This window comes from Cynocephalus volans, chromosome 16 (assembly GCF_027409185.1).
Source record: "Cynocephalus volans isolate mCynVol1 chromosome 16, mCynVol1.pri, whole genome shotgun sequence".
Taxonomy (NCBI): Eukaryota; Metazoa; Chordata; class Mammalia; order Dermoptera; family Cynocephalidae; genus Cynocephalus; species Cynocephalus volans.
Window position 1 is genome coordinate 38,507,127 of NC_084475.1, and position 17,658 is coordinate 38,524,784.

The 17,658-nt window shown below is 35.0% G+C and overlaps 1 protein-coding gene across 1 annotated transcript in view; it reads left to right on the top strand.

Moving 5' to 3' along the window:
- ALDH1A1 (aldehyde dehydrogenase 1 family member A1) overlaps nt 1-17,658 on the top strand; it is a 51,221-nt gene that overhangs the window by 20,741 nt on the left and 12,822 nt on the right. Inside the window, exons 4-11 of the mRNA XM_063080436.1 lie at nt 235-364; nt 2,056-2,117; nt 3,518-3,646; nt 5,498-5,611; nt 10,331-10,433; nt 12,040-12,224; nt 13,218-13,382; nt 15,713-15,870. Coding sequence (XP_062936506.1) covers nt 235-364; nt 2,056-2,117; nt 3,518-3,646; nt 5,498-5,611; nt 10,331-10,433; nt 12,040-12,224; nt 13,218-13,382; nt 15,713-15,870 — 1,046 coding nt within the window. The remainder of the gene's footprint in view (nt 1-234; nt 365-2,055; nt 2,118-3,517; nt 3,647-5,497; nt 5,612-10,330; nt 10,434-12,039; nt 12,225-13,217; nt 13,383-15,712; nt 15,871-17,658) is intronic.

Consider the following 17,658-nt stretch of genomic DNA (forward strand, 5'->3'; position numbering starts at 1 on the left):
ATACCAGAATCTCACTACTCTTTGCATAGGAATCTGGCTGTATGACTTCAAGCAAGTCATTTTAACTCTTTTTGTAGTCTCCTTTTTAAAAAAAGAAGGTTAGACAAGATGACTTAAGATTTCTTCTATTTCCAAAATTCTCTAGTACATGATTATTTAAAATATTTCGGCTATATTTTTAAAAATCTAAAATGTTACAGAATTTTAGATTTGGAGTTTAATCTGTTTTTTCAGACAATGGAGTCAATGAATGGTGGAAAATTATTCTCCAATGCATATCTGATGGATTTAGGAGGATGCATAAAAACATTACGCTACTGTGCAGGCTGGGCTGACAAGATCCATGGCCGCACAATACCAGTTGGTAAGTAGCTTTGGGAAACCACCAGGGCTGGGAGTAGAAGTGAGAAGATTCCTACAGAGCAGAAAAATTTCGAACTCTCCCTTTTGAAGATGTCAACCATATAAAGCTAAATTATTTTCCCCTTGACTTTGAGACAATGCAGTTCTGAAACTGGAAATTCTGTTAAGATTCATCAAATGACTTTTAAAGTTGTTTCAACATAATCATGTAGAAGAGATACCTATGGATATTTTAGAAAATATTCAAGGAAAAACGTGCTTATGGTCACAATTACTGATTTGAGGAAGCCATCTCTGTAAGGGCCCAAACTTTTCAAAACTGGCCTCTGAAATTATTTATTTGGGTTTTATTCCAATAGTGACATTTATATCCTTTCTATAATGTAATTATTTAAGCCTCTTTGCATGTTCCAGTATGAGTCAGTTATGGTCATCTGTGCCTGTTCAAACTCTGTATAGTTACACCAGACTAATTAAACAAACTGATTCACCTTGATTTGTGTCAAATAACTTCAAAGCAAGAAAGGACTATGTTTATAGCCTGAGTTAAGAATTCATGTGTGTGAATGTGTATGTATATGTTATTTTAGTGGGGTATGTACATAGAGGGATAGAAATATGAAAAATATTTCATATTAAATATGAAAAAGCATCAATGTGGGAAACATTATGAATAGAATTTTATTCATATACACATTGACTTTCGGAATACAACACCCTATGTAACTGGTCCTAATGCGCATTGCCAATCTAATTGGAGCATCCAGAAGGTTAAAAGTGATAGCAAGAAAGTTAAAAGAGGAGACTGAGACCATGCTGGTATCAAGAAATGTGGCTATTTTAGTAACTGTCTTCCCTTACCCTTGGAAAAAATGAGAAAAGCTATTTAAAGTACAGATAGATCTTGATAAGGAAGGTTCTTGCTGTGATAGCCAGAAGGCTTTTGTGGGAACAGGAACAGAACTGAACACAAAGGACAACTGTAACTCTTAGAATGACACATTAGAATTCGAGGTACATGAATCAGTCAAATATATATTGAAAAAAAAAAGTCTTTTCCTTCTTTTTTTTTTTCACAGATTAAGAGAATTTGCTTAATTGTTTGATAGCCAAAATAAAAAACAACATTTTAGAATAAGTCAGTAGGAAAGGCTTATTACTCATAGAGACATTTTAAATCATACTTTTTAAATTTTGCTATTTTAAAAATTGTATTACTTAAAAAATTCTTATTTGTAATAATGAATATGCTAATAGTAAATAATAAAATTTTTTAAAAATTAAAAATAAAAATCAAATTCTATTACTGGTAGAATTTTGAGCTTCCAGAAACACATCTGAATATGGTTCTTCTCTTAGCCAGAGACCTCCTACCTCCTTTTTCATCCCTGTTTTAAAAAACTTTGAGAAAAAGGATGATTTAGAAAACAACCCTCCAAGATAATGATAGAAAGAATTATCTTCCAAATCTTTTCCAATTTTGCATCTTTACTTTCACCTAACTCAATTGTATGGTTCCTAACATTGCAAATTACTATTTGAGAGCTATTTTCACTTCATAAATAGTTGGAGTCATGTTCTTTTACTAAAAATTATTGTCTACACCTTCCTCTCACATCATCCCCAAAACATCATTCTGTGAATGTACAAATACATTTGTCTGTGTATAATTGTGTGTGTTTTATTTTCCAGATGGAAACTTTTTTTCTTACGTAAGACCTGAACCTGTTGGTGTGTGTGGCCAAATCATTCCTGTAAGTTGGTCTCCTATATAATTCTCAATTTAAACAACAACAAAAAAGAGTTCTAATTCTATTCGATTTAATGATGAAGCCTTTTGCAACACAAATGGATGCTTATCTATTTGTCAAATGTGTAGCAAATGTAGGACTTGTTGATCCTGGTCTCTCTGTGGTTGAACTTCTTGGATATGAATTAGGTAGTCCAGAAACCTGGCATCTCTCTTGAGTGTTTTTCGATATTACAGTTATCAACAAATCTTAATCTTTTACTCTGTGGGTTGTTTTTAAAAAGTTGCACTTTGGACTTTTTTTAAGAACCATGCTTCACATGTATATGGCAAAGTGCTCATCACTGGCACATCTGCAGCAGGACACTGTTTTTGTGAAACGTAGTATGGCCTATCACTCTCCAGTTCCCTTTATCCCTTTGTTGAGACTTCTCGTCGTGGAGAATAGTAGCAACCAGAGTGTTTAAATCCTGAAAGATATTTTTTTTAATTAAAAAAGAAAAAATAATACTAGAGTATTGCAGACTGTCTAACTGATTTTACTTTCCAACATGCTTAAAAAGGCCAAATAAAAAAATGGTGAAGTGTCCTTAAGTTCTTAGACGAGGAAGTGGTAATAACTTGTCTTTTGCTCCGATGAGATTGAAATGTATCCATATAAACATTTTTAATAAAATTGCTCATTAGCTCAAAAATCCCAATAAAAATCCATAAAAACTACATAACCCTAAACACTAACAGTAATTAATATGTACTGCGTGGCTATTATAAACTAGTCTCTGTGTTAAGTACTCAGCCCACTTTCTTGATTAATCTTCAGGACAACTTTCTGAGTTAGAAAGGGTTATTATCAGCAGTTACAGTTGAAATAATCATACACAGAGAGCAGATAAATTGTCTGAGTTCACATGGCTGGTCAGTGATTGAAATGAGATTTGTACCCAAGCACTCGGCCTCTGGACCCTAGACATATTTGTCTTTAATAAGATATTTGTCCTAGAAATAAATGCTACTAAATAATAATATTGGGTAAAGAATTGCCATTAATGACCTACAGGAAGGGTGGAATAATCACACTTTTTAAGCACTTACAGATAACTTACAATATACTTAATAATAAGCTAACTCATGAAGTGATTTTTTTTTTCTTTCCTGGTAGAAAAAGAACTCAAAATAACAGCATTTGATAAAATTTGGGGTTCTCTCCAGCCCCCTACCCATGTCTGAGTTATTTAGAACTTTTTTCAGCATTTACTACTTGCTTAAGTAGAATTCACCAAATGATTACACAGAATTACTACAATTATTATTTAACATCTACAGGAAGTATATAATGTAGAACTGAGATTAGCAAATGTGCCTTTCAGCAATACAAAGAATCTATTGTTATATATTTCCTTCTAGTGGAATTTCCCGTTGGTTATGTTCATTTGGAAGATAGGGCCTGCCCTCAGCTGTGGAAACACAGTGGTTGTCAAACCAGCAGAGCAAACTCCCCTCACTGCTCTTCATGTGGCATCTTTAATAAAAGAGGTAAGATTCCTGAATCGAAATATGCACAAGAACTGGAGTCCTAATTTACAACAGGAAGATCTCATTTGGTGCTACTATAAAGTACATTATTTACAAATGTCTCCTGTCCTGCAATGAGGATGCATTTAGCACAGCTGCTGGCTGGGATTTCTGGCAGTCAACCCAGAAGAGTCTCTGCACAAATGCACACAAAGGCTCAAAGACTTGGTGTCAAACAGTCACTTGGTGATCACTTTTATGTTTCTTTTGTACAACTCTCACGAACATAAATTCATGTTGAAATTAGTATAGCATTGTTTAGGTTGGTTAATGGACACAAAATTACAGCCTGATAGGAAAAATAAGTTCCATTGGTGTACAAATGAGCTAGGCATCTGTAATTAATAATTTACTGCATGTTGTCAAATGGCTAGAAGAGAGATCAAATGTTCACTTCACAAAGAATGATTAAGTTTTGCAGTGATGAATATGCAACTTACCCTGATTTGATCATCACACATTGTATACATGTTTTGAAGTATAGCTCAGTACTGCATAAATATGTGTAATCAATACATTTAATAAAAAAAAAGAATATGGAACTTTTTAGCTTAAAACAATTAATTCGCAAACAACTAATGCAAATGTTTTCTGTCTAATAAAATTTTATATTTATTTTTAAAAAATTGAAACATTAAATTGGTTTGTAACTACTGCTAACAGCCTAGCAGTTTCTGCAAATTTGTTTAAACTAGTCTATATGAAGGTGGGAGGCCTCTGTGCCGGTATGCTTGTTTGTAATATTGAGCCATATTATTTCTAAACACATCTACCCATGAGTGGCTATATTTATATTCACTTTTCTATTATGATTTCCTTTGCATTTGTCTTTCTGTTCAAAAGTGGCAAAAAAAAAAAAAAAGCACATGAAACTTATCTCCATCAACTATCCAAATTGTGTTAATATTTTTTTTTCTTGCAAACAATTAATTGTCCTTTGTCCTTCGTATCTTTTTTTTTTTTCTTTTTCCCGCAGCTGGTCTGTACAGGGATCTGAACATTTGACCTTGGTGTTATAACACTGTGCTCTAACCAACAGAGCTAAGCTGGCCAGCCCTGTCCTTCATATCTTACTAAAACTTAAAAAACAAGTGTCAGTAACTAGAAACTTAAAATTTAGAAAATCTTTACCCATCTCCAAAAATTCTATATTTCAAATTAAAAACAGGCAAAAGAGATGCCAAAATGAGGCATTTTGATGCAAATGACATGAAATTTTAATATGCCCACTCAGTTGCCACACTGCTTTCTATCTGAATTCAACTGGCATTGAAATTAATTCATGATTAAAGTTTAATCATGAATGGGATGACTATACTTACCTAACATTTTACTGATTAAATAATGCCAACAGGGATTTGAAACTCAGCTGTTACACCCTGAGCACTCAGCAGCTAAAAACTAAAAATGCAAGGTCTCTTTAGCTTCTTATTTTTGCTGATGGGGATAATAAACGCACTGCTTTCCTTCTACCTAAGTAATTTACCAGACGCTTGTATACATACAATCTTTTTGAGTGACTACTGTGAAATTTGAGACAGCCGTCATTGAAGCAATGATCCATAAAGTATGGACTTAACCCGAGGATAAATGGTTCCTTAATAATGCAACCCTTGAAGTAATTTTTATGTGAGCTAAGAAATGAAAATAAAAAGAAGAAGAAAAAAATAAAACCACTTACGTGAATTTTTTTTTCTTGGTAGAGAAACTCATCATATTAGCATAAAGAGGCAGCCTCGATCTCATACTCTCATCTTTTGTGAATTAAATTCTTAGTTCTGTTGTAATTTTTTTTTTCTTTTTACCTTTTAGGCAGGGTTTCCTCCTGGAGTAGTGAATATTGTCCCTGGTTATGGGCCCACTGCAGGGGCAGCCATTTCTTATCACATGGATATAGACAAAGTGGCCTTCACAGGATCGACAGAGGTAATATCATTTACTCAGTCCAGTAGTGAAGAAAGTCTACATCTCCAGCTATCAGAAGCATGTTTTATGTAACTATTCTTGAGCCGACACTTCCTTAAAACAAAAGTTCTTTATAATGATTTGTTCCTTATTCTAGCCTTCAAATATGTTTATAGAACATAAGCAGATGTGGTTTAGATGAAACGAAATACCTATTACAAACTCAGAAGGACTAGAATAAACTTTTAGTGTGTTCGTTACCTTCTCTGAGAAATATGGCCACTGAGAATTTGTCATATGATTAGTAAAGTTTATGATGTGAAGTATAAATTAGGCCACAGTGATTTGTATGAATGAATGTAATTTTATCCTGTAGATGATAAAAATCAAATAGCAGAGCCTCACCCTTAGCTCCTTATTTGGGGCTTTCTCTCTTTCCTGAACATTCTGAAAAGGAGACAGAAACTCAGCTTCCCTTAGTGTTACTGTTCATCTACTCTAAATTTTCTGCCTCTCAGGCCCCAGTGTGGCCAAAAGGTTAAAGAAAAAGGCAAGCATGGACATTATGAGGAAAAAAAGGAGGAAAGAAAGAGAGAGAGCAGCCCGAAAGGTGGACTTTGGAAGAATGGACTCACATTTATTATGATTTTCTGTCCCAAGCAAAAGAAAGTATTAAAATCAAGCAAAAAAATTCTTGAGTCATTCTATTAGATTATGTGACATTGTTAGATGTGTAATGCAAAAATAATGCATGCTTTTTAATGATGTACAGTATAGAGGTGAGCATAACCCTGTCTTATAAAGCTGCTGACACAAGTAAGAAGCAAGGCAGGATGTGATAGGTCACTAAGACTTGTATTAAGTGTTGTAAGGGGGTTCACAGGAAGAAAGAGTGACATCCAAATTGGTGCTAGAACTTCCTCTGGGTTTTGAGGAGTGATTACTTTTTCAGCTCTCTGGAGACAGAGAAGCAAAAGAGGTTTCTAAATAGTGAGGTCAGGGTAATTTGACTATTTTATAATCCTAATTAGTCACTCCAGTAAGAAGACACATTTACATACAGAATTGAAATGATGGAAAAGCAAATTTAATTTTTCTTGATCTTTTTAACACTAGGTAAATAAATATATACTTTTTCTTTGTTTTTTATAGACAGAATAGGAAAAGTTTACATTCTGCAAATCCCTCATTGAGGTAGGGGAAAGTCAACCCTGTGTTCAGGATTTATTGTAGACAAAATAATTGGAAATGTTGAAGGCATGGTAATAAATTTAAAGATGGCAAAGTTACAGGTTGAAATTGTAGCAGAGGAGGTAAAGGAAGGAAGGCACATATTCCTCAATCTACCATTGTAGACCTTCCTCAATGGGGAGCCCATGTACATTTCCAGGTCTTGATCTTACACTTACTTCTCCAGTTCATCTGGACCAGGGGCAACTGTTCCCTGATCCCAACTCCAGCATCACTGCTTATTTATCTTGACTCATCCCTGATCCCCCATAGTATTTTGAGGGCACTTTACCTACTTAAAAAGAAACCTTGAGATTAAAAGACAAGGAAACATCTGAGTTCAAATTCTGACTCAACCACTCCTAGCAGTGTGTTTTCAAAAAGTGAAGTATCCTTGCTAAATTTGAGTTCCATCATATGTAAAATGGCAACAATAATATCTACCTTACTGAGTTGTACAGAATAAAACTGAGTGAGTTAATGAGTAGTAAAACATTTAGCACCCTCCCAAGCACTCAAGCATTGGCGTGATTATTATGAGTATTCTTTTCCCATGTCCATTTTCTCTTTCCTCCCCCCACTCTTTAATTGTCTAACACTATTTAAAAGATGGGAGGGAAGAGCTTCTTCTCTGTACCAGTGTTCTCCGTCTCTGCCACTCTGCCCCATCACTTCCTGATTATTCCATCTATCTTTTCATTTCCCCACGTTCTTGCTCATGCGTGGCCATAACCTGCTCTAATGTAGCTCCTAACACGTGTGCTCTCTGTGCCTTCCTCCTCCTTATCTCTGCAGTCCCAGGAGCATCCTGAATTAAAAACTCCTCATCTGTGTTCCCATTGTTGATGATAAAATTATAAAAGTGCATGCTCATTGCCTCGTTACCTACCTCTCTCCCTTATTGGCTATCTTCAAAGACCATCTTGTTCATGGTTATCTTCAGAGACCAATACAGTAACTACTTCTGGATAAGTACTAAAGAATTAAGTATGAATGACATGTTTTTAGAAGCCACACAGAAAAAAAGTAGTCTTAGTGCCAATCAAATGTTCCCAGAAATCTCTCTGGGTTTTCTTTTAGCCTCAGGTTTGCTATCTGGCTTGTGATAGGGAATTTACCAAATGCCACAAAAGAGGCAAGCAATAGGTTGCATCCCTTGTGGTCACTGTAGTAAAGAGACCCATTCTAACAACACTCTGGCAGGCAGAAATGTTAATGTCCCATCAGATTCATTTAAAACAGAACCCTCCCCACATTATGCAAGACACAGTAAGTTGAACATTCTCATGAGCGTCTGCTACGTCTGCCTCACACAGCAATGCCACAGTATCATGGGACATACTAGTTTACCTACATAGTCTTAACAGTTCTTATCTTTTTGTTTCAGATTCCTTTGAGAAAAAATGATGAACTTTTACTTTTTTCCAAGTAGGGGAATGAAATCATGGGACAAAAAATTGATGTTTCCTTGTTTTGGCTTTAGTTAGACTTTTGGGAAAACTCAAGCAAGTCTTTTATTTGCCATCAACTTGCTTAAGCAAAAGTGTAGCCTTTCTTCCTCACCCATACTTGTAACCAATCTTCGTGCTAGTTCTTTTGACATCTGTAGCTTTCAAAAAATACCTCTGATCTTACTCCCCTCCCCAAGACAAAAGTTAGCTACTTTAATAGAGTTTCTCCAGTAAACTTAAGTTAAAAGAAAGAAAAAGAAAAGAAAAAAGTTGCAGGAGGAATTCTGGAAACTCAAGGGGTGAAAGGCAAAAAATGTTATCTGGAAAACAGAAAATTCTTAATCACCTTAAATGAAAATTTAATTTTCGAAAGTAGTTATAAGAAGTATGTTGTCGAAGGAAAATGGGATATGAGAGAAATTTTGGACAAGGTTTTTTCAATGCAAGCCTAAGTTTTATTCTTATTAATCTACTTTTAAGGGTTTGATTTAGTCCCATTAAATCTTTTAAATAAGATGAAAACATTAGTAGATTAATTAATGCTCTATTCTGTAATGCATAGTATCAGTTCAATAACTATATATAATTTAAACATACACTCAGCAAGCATCTGCTTATCTTTCGTTCAGTTGAGACAGAAACTTTTTATTAAAATCCAACATGAGGAGTAGGAAAAGAAACCCAGAGAATTTTAAAGAAGCATGATAAAATGAATTATCTTGAGAAAGTTGGAAATGTTTATTTTTAACATTTTAAAATGTTTATTTTTAACAAAGAATATTCTAGTGGATTAAGGCTTCAATAAAAATAATAAAGAAGAAATAATTATAAAACAGTCCAAGTTTTAGAGATGGAAAAACAAAACAACTATAGAAAATAATCTTGATAAGAAGTGATCCGCAAAGAAAAAAATTGAAAACAATGTCTTTCTCTGAAAAGGGACAACTAGTATTAAAGAAGAAACCAGAACAGTAGGATTCCAGCTATCTGAAGTAGCAGGGCAGAGCACAGATCCGATTTCCTTCTTCTCACTCCACTGTTCAAAGATGTATGTGATGGGCTGGAGAGTGGGGGCAGAGAGAGAGAGAAAGAGAGAGAGAGAGAAAATGAGAGAGAGAGAGAAAATAGAGAGAGGAGAGAGAAATAGAGAGGAGAGAGAGAGAGAATGAGAGAGAGAGAGAGAGAGAAAGAGTGAATGAGAGAGAGATGTCTGTCAATTAACAGTTAAATGAGTCCACTGGAATAGAAACTACTGATGCCTTGTGGTCACTGTAGTAAGGACACCCATTCTAACAACACTCTGGCAGGCAGAAATTGTAATGTCCCATCCGATTCATTTAAAACAGAACCCTCCCCACATTATGGATATGCAGTGATAGGACATTGTCACTGCTATCAAGGAGGTAACAATCTGAGAAACTTATGCGTTTACAAATAATCTAATTTGAAGCCTACTCTGAAAGAGTCTTCCTGAGGTTCTGTGGGAGGCCGGGAAGGGAAAGGGTCATGTCTACCTAGAGTCATCAGAGAAGGATTCAAGGAGGAGCGGAGATCCAAGCTGCACCCCAAAGAGGGACAGGACTTGGAGGTGCTTCAGGTCGAGGTGAGCATATCATGAAGGGAAGAGAGATGAGATTCAGGAGGTGAGGACTGTGCCAGTTTGGCTAGATAGAGTCCTCTGGATGTCAGTGGAGGTATGAAAAGTGAAACAGATGAGCTGTGGTTGGGTCGTGATATGTCTGATCAACGCATAGAGAGATGAAGTTCTGATTAAAGTAAAAATTAACCTACTTTCTTCTCATACCCATCAAGATGGGCTATCATGTTCTATATCTCTACACTCTTGCTGAAAAGCATTTTTCTGATTTCTCTTATGTCTGGATGTTTGTATGGTGGAAGCTTTTATATCTGAAAGGCACTAAATTGTGAAACATGCCATTTACTGTCTCTCCCAGGTGAAATTTAGCTATGGCACAAACATCATATAATTTTAGATGCTAAATAAGCCTGTCTTCATGAGAGCAGATTAAGCCTCCTCCTTTGTAATGCTCCATTTCAGGTTGGCAAAATGATCAAAGAAGCTGCCGGGAAAAGCAATCTGAAGAGGGTGACCCTGGAGCTGGGGGGAAAGAGCCCGTGCATTGTGTTTGCTGATGCCGACTGTGAGTACAAGCCGCTGTGGGAACCCTCCACCCTTCGTCCTTTTTTGGTGCCTGATAATGCCATACGGAGAACTTGAATTTTACAGAAGGGTTTGCTTCTAACATCAAAGTATAAGGAATGAATCAGAATCTAAAGTTACTCTTGAAAGTATCCTGAAGTTATAACTCCTAGATAATTTTAACACAATTTCTTCCTGCTTTGGAATAGATTGCTACTTCCTCAGCTAAACCCTAGATAATGTAATGTTTTGCATTAAGAGGCCACGAAGTATTTTCTTTTTGTAATTTCATACCTTTATTATTAGCATTGTATTAAGCATAATGAGATATCCCAGATATGTTAGAATGAAACCAGCCACAGAGACACAAGTTTCACATTCACCATCTCCCTTCACTCATTAAAAAAGTGGCCATAAGAAAATTACACCTGCAATTTAAATAATTCCTTTTTTTCCTAGCAATTGTAGTTGAGTTTACATATATTAAATTGACAATTATGATGTGACTCTACTATATAATATTCTAGGTTCATTCTAATTATATTATCAAGTAGAATCCCAAAATTACTTCCTGAATAGGAGTTAATTAGCAGAAAGAGCTGGTCAAACCAGACATTCCTCTAACTCTTTCTCTTATAGCCGCATTATCTGTAAGAGGCTATAAACACAAATAGTTCATAAAATTGGCCTATGTTGTTATTGCGATCTTAATTGAAGTTTTTTTAGAATACGCTACCTTATTAAAAATCCTACAAACATGACAAGATTCCTAATTTTACCAACCTTGTCTGTAAACTGCTTCTACTACAATTTAAGGTGTGATTAATTCACAAAATAAATAAAAATAACAAGCAATTGCTATAACATTGAATTGAATCTTCAGCACTTAAAAAATTAAAATCCATAAAAACTTTATTCTTTTCTTATATAATCTACTAATGAAGTAAACTATTTCTTCCTTTTAAGGCATATTCTTCCATCTAAAACAAATGGATAAGAAGAGTTTATAGGCATATATGAGATAATATGGCATACTTTAGCCAGGTTTTGAAAATATCTTTCCTAGAAGACAGCAAGGTGGACAAGTGATTCTGAGTATTAGTTTTTTGTTGTTGTTGTTTATTAGTTGTTTTGTTTTATTTTGTTTTTTTCAGAAAGATCTCTTTTCCTATTGATCAGGGTGTTTTAAAATGTTTTCAAATTATTTAACACAAAAGACATTTCAGATTTTCTTTGTTACTTAATTAAAACCTGAAGCCTGAAATATTTAGTCATCTAATTGTAAATTGAGATATTTATAAAAATCATTTGTAATGAGATTTGATCTTCTGATCAAATTCACATTCTGGGTAATGTCTATATTAAAGTTGTGATGATAACCACCATTTTTCAGATTCTACTATTTGTTGTTATATTTCCACAATGAATAAAGGATCAGAAAGACAATTTGTCATCTGACTCTTAAAAGGTGCAATGTATTGAACTGAACCCACGTATCACTATACAACTCATGATTTTTCTGTATCACCTTATTGCTTCTGAAATACATATAAAATATATTGTCTTTAGAAAATATTTCCTCTTTAATGTGAATGTCTTCTTTGCAGTGGACATTGCTGTTGAAATTGCACACCACGGGTTATTCTACCACCAGGGCCAATGTTGTATAGCAGCATCCAGGCTTTTTGTGGAAGAATCAATTTATGATGAGTTTGTTCGAAGGAGTGTTGAGCGGGCTAAGAAGTATGTTCTTGGAAACCCTTTAACCCCTGGAGTAAATCAAGGCCCTCAGGTGAGTACTCATTAGATGGAATAGCATTTGCAGGGGACAAGAATAAACTATCTTCTTTAGGCCTAGTTTTTATTAAGATTACTTCCATCTATGCATCTTCCTAGGTAACAAGGCTGTGCCAGTTTGGTGATGAAGAAACAAACAATCTAATTCTCAATGATAATGAAATCATTCTATTTTTGTGTTACCTGGTTGTCATGCCTATAAACAGTTTCAGAGCCATGCTGGGAATTAAAGATGGGAGGAAAATTAACAAATGCTATAAATGTCTTGCTTTCCTCTGAACTCACTTTTTCTTTTTCCTTATAAAAATTAGTTTAGAAAGCTATTTAACTTCTGTGATATTTGTCGCATATTTAGATATGGCCTATCTAATGATGCAGGATGGTGACAACTAGGACAGGCCAGAAATTGGAACCAAACCTACTGGCCGCCCTAACGAAAACTGACCTGGGGAGGATGCCTAAACTATGCTCAAAATGTGGTACCCCAGGGCACGGACTAGGCCAGGGGGCTGGCTCAGAGACACAGCTACAGGAGTCTTCTTAAAGTCCAAAAGCATCTGCATTTCGACTGTCATATCTAATTACACCCAGTGTCAAAGTTCTTTTTTTCTCCTTTTATCCTTTTTATTTCAGTTAGGGCTACAGTTTCCAGGTAAATGTGTTGCATTATTAACAGGCATTTCTTCCAGAGTGAATAAATGACAGTTGTGTGAAAGGTTAATGGGTGTCCGTAGTGCCAATATGCTTTTCTTACATAACTGTAAAACAGGTGCTCAATACAAATATCTATCTTCGAGGTTTCTTTCCTAAAAAGTCATGAGAAGAACATATACCTAGAGTAAATCTGAGCTTCCGTGAACTGTTTTGATTCAATATTTGACTTAATAGCAACATCCTAGAGTTTGGAAACCCTCGTTCACAGGCCCAGCAATGTGTTATCTTTACATAGTGCTAATCTTTTCCTTTTAATGTGATATTTTTCAAATAGATTGACAAGGAACAATATGATAAAATACTTGACCTCATTGAGAGTGGAAAGAAAGAAGGAGCCAAACTGGAATGTGGTGGAGGCTCTTGGGGGAATAAAGGCTACTTTATCCAGCCCACGGTTTTCTCTAATGTTACAGATGAGATGCGCATTGCCAAAGAGGAGGTAAATGGCCTTGTTCTGTTCTGTTCTCTTTGTTGCCCTGTTTGGCCTGCATGTGTGTATGCACAGTGTTCCTTTAAAATTCTCAGTTCTTTGAACATCTTGGTCAGTTACTCTTCACTTATATTGTTGATAAAGGTATAAGTTATTTGTGATCAAAATTAAAAATAGTAAAGAATCATTGGGCCAGGCAAGAATTTCTAAACACAGATCAAAATGCTTAACAATGTTTGGGTGCTTCCTTCACAGTTTTAAGGTAATTGAATTCTGTCATTTGCGAAAACATGGACAAACTTGGAGGACATTATGTTAAGTGAGATTTGCCAAGCACAAAAAGACAAATACCACAGGACCTCACTTATATGTTGAGTCCAAAAAGTCAGACTCATAGAAGCAAGGAGTGGAATGGTGGTTACCAGGGGCTTGGGAGGGTCGGGGGTGAGCATTAGGGACATGTTGGTCAAAGTGTACAGCATTTCAGTTAGATAGGAAGAGTAAGTTCCTTGTATAATATGTGACTGCAGTTAATGACAATGTATTGTATTCTTGGAAATTTCTAAAGGAGTACATTTTAAGTGTTGATGCCACAAAATATTAATACTTATATTCTACCAGCTGGTTCCAAATTTTCCCTATGGCCCTTTTCTATGTGAGAGCCATCCATATATTGGAAAATAGCATTCATCCCTTACATCTCTCCCCACCCTCCATGTGCTCTGGCCTATATTTTTCACCTGTTAGACTTCCTAATTCTGTATTGTAGTTAAATATTTGATGAGCATATATTATGTATAGATAAATATATATATTATATATATTATGTGTAAATAAATATAATACACATATGTGTGTACATGCACATGTATATGCTCACCGAATACTTAACTACAATATCCCAAATTATGTGCAAATTATGTGTATGCGCGCGCGCGCGCGCGTGTGTGTGTGTACAGTTAGATTTGAAAACAGAGAAAATAAATAGGAAAAACAAAAATAAAAGCAAATGCATATGGGTAATCAAACATAGTGTCTTAGTTCAATACTCAGCTGAATTATGACTTTTCACTTATTGGCAAACACTTGTCTAATTAGAGCTGTTGTTCTTGCATATATTGATGAATACCAGATAGAAAGGATCAAGAAAATATTTATGTGTTCCTACAATATATGTAGAACAGCTAGCTTGCTACTTCAAAGTGGGAGCCTGGAGCCATGTGCTGTGTTCAATTAAAATGATGTAAAATATGAACACATTTATTATGCTAGCTGCTATATATCTGATTTCTAGGTTACAGTATCGTAATTAGATTTACAACCTTAGAATTTGCACTCAACCTCCATAGAATGGCAGCCCCCAACCCTCTAACATTTAAATCAGTGGTGAACACCAGAACATCATTTGTCGTTTCTGATTTTTTCTTCCCCTTGTTCACATTTCCCAGAGAATTCTGCTAACACTCAGAGGAGCCCCACTTTTATTTAATTTTAATAAATGTTTTATTGAAATTTAATATAGAGCTTAATTTTTAAGAGAAAATCCAGTTTTTCTTTTACCCGGGGCTGATACAAATACAGAATGGGTTGAGTTTGGGCTGTGTTAACTAGAGAGTCTAGAAAAAGTGAAAAAGTGGTTTAGGCTGAAATAAGCAAATTGTAATTTTGGTTACTTATCCTGTGATTATAGCCATTGCTAATGAACTCATGCTTTGTTTAGTACAGGGTGGCTCAGGATTTAAGCTCTTGCAGTAATGAACTGTTCTATTTAGTATACATAAGTTGCATAAGACTTGGCTACAGAATAGAATCTGAACAAAAATTCATGTTGTTTTACCTAACTTAACTAATTATGAAAAGATCTAAGTACATTAAAATAGTTAATATATTTCAATCAATGGTATGCTGGTATTGAAAACACAATTATTATTGTTGGTCATTGCAATTCACTTATCCAGCAGAGCAAGCAGTGCATTCTCAGGCTTGCTGTTACATGCAGTAACTTGGAAGATGAGAAAAACTAGGGAGAGAATTTAGAATGTTTTCAAATGGAAAAGAAATTCTGAAGGTAATGATTTGATGCAAAATTTCACATTCTTAGAAGCTTAATTCCAACACCTAGAAAATAAATGTTGCCTTACTTCTTTGTACCCTATCTTGTTCCAAAGAGAATTTTACACATGACCATTGCATGTTTTCACCTACCATTTCTGCAGCTGCCTATTTTGATTCTTACATAGAGTTTTTATGTATGAAGCAAAATCTTAATTTAGGATTGTTTATAGAATAAAAAAAAGACTATAACCTGTTCTATCTTTAATTCACTTCTTGTGGTATAGATATTTGGTCCAGTGCAGCAAATCATGAAGTTTAAATCTTTAGATGATGTGATCAAGAGAGCAAACAATACTCACTACGGCTTAGCAGCAGGAATCTTCACCCAAGACATTGATAAAGCCATTACAGTCTCCTCTGCTCTGCAGGCAGGGACAGTGTGGTAAGTCAACCTAAGTAATACAGCCTTTTCATTGTTAACCACAGTAACATGTTACCTTGAACGTTTTCAGATTTGGATTTTTCATTTGGAATTACATGGCCTGCTAGAAAAGCAATTGGTACCCTAAAAAAACAGAAGAAAACAAAACCTGCTTTGTTGAAAGAACTTTAGAAGGGTATTTTAACTCTATCCAGCCTTCTGAAATTGCTTGCCCAAAATATTTTATTGATGTTTTGTTAAATACAACGTAAGTATTGCTAAGTAATTTCTAGGGCCGTGACACTCTGCTGTATACAATGGAGATAAAAGAAAAGTTCTATTTTAATTAAATTTAATTAGATAATAAGACAGGACTTATTTGGAACCCTTGCATATGTTAACATTTAATTCTTATATCAGCTTCTTACTCTGGGATTATTAAAGATGTCTGAAATTCTTAATTTAAAAGAACATATTGAGTTTTGAGGAGCATGTGTCTCACTTTTGCCTAGTTTATGTCTCTGATTTTTATAGTTTATAGAGGATGTAAATGCTAAGGCTGTGCTTCTCAAACTGTTATATCCCCTGCCCAGGGCTGCTTTCTTAGTTTTTTCATCCCATCACACCTCACTTTGTCCCCTCAGTCCTAGTAACAGCCCAAGATTATTTTCCTTCCCAAAACTAAGTCACACTTATTCCAGTTAAAAAAAAAAATTAGACACTGGAAAATATTATCTTTAAGAGACAATCCTTGCTCCACTTGCTTATTCTAGACTCTTTTATCTTAGCCAAAGATAAAATCTAGTTAATATATCTAGTTAATATATACTCGATGCTAGGCACTGCATTGTATACGTTCATTATCTCATTTTACATTATAACTGTTTTGTTATCTCAAATTTCTCAGTAAAAAAACTGAAGCTTAGCAAGGTTAAGTTTATCAATACATAAACACAATGAATAAGTGACAGAGCTGAGAGTCAGACCTATTTCAGACTCTAAAGCAGGGGTTCTCAACCCTGGCTATATGTTAGAATCATCTGGGGAGCTTTAAAAATATATAAAATAGTTTGGGCAGGGAAGGGTGTACATCAACATACCAATTATATCAAGATCTGTGATTGAATCTCGGCATAGACCTTTTCTTTCAAGAGCATTTTTAAAAGTTCCCATGTGATTCTAATGTACAGCCAGTATTGAAGACCACTGCTTAAAAGCCTGGTTCTCTCTGTAATGGACTGTTTTCTTTCAGCGACTCCCAAACAAAATGGAATAAGTTCTTAAATAGTCAGTATGACTAGTAATTAATGTAGGATTTGCCTATGATAAAAGTATTAATAAAATTTAGCAGTCCTATCATATGTATGTACAGTTGTCCCTTGATATCCGAAGAGGACTTGTTCCAGGACCCCCTGCGGATATCAAAATCCGAGGATGCTCAAGCCCCTGGTATAACATGGTGTAGAATTTGAATATAACCTATGTACATCCTCCTAGATACTTTTATTTGTTTAAATAGGGAGAGAGCAGCCTACCCCTGAAAATGCCCTCTTGTTGGGCCAGTATTCCTAGATCCACCATTTTTCAACATAAGCAAGCAATCTGATTTTACTGTGAGATTTATTGATTTTAACTGTTTGCAACTAGTTCAATTTTTTTAATATTTAAATTTTTATCGATGTATAGCATGCATGAAGAAATATGTGCACAACGTTTTCATTTAAAGCTCAATGAATTATTACAAAGCAAATACACTTCTGTAAACAAGAAACAGAACAAGCCTCACTCATGCCTCCAGGAATCACTTTT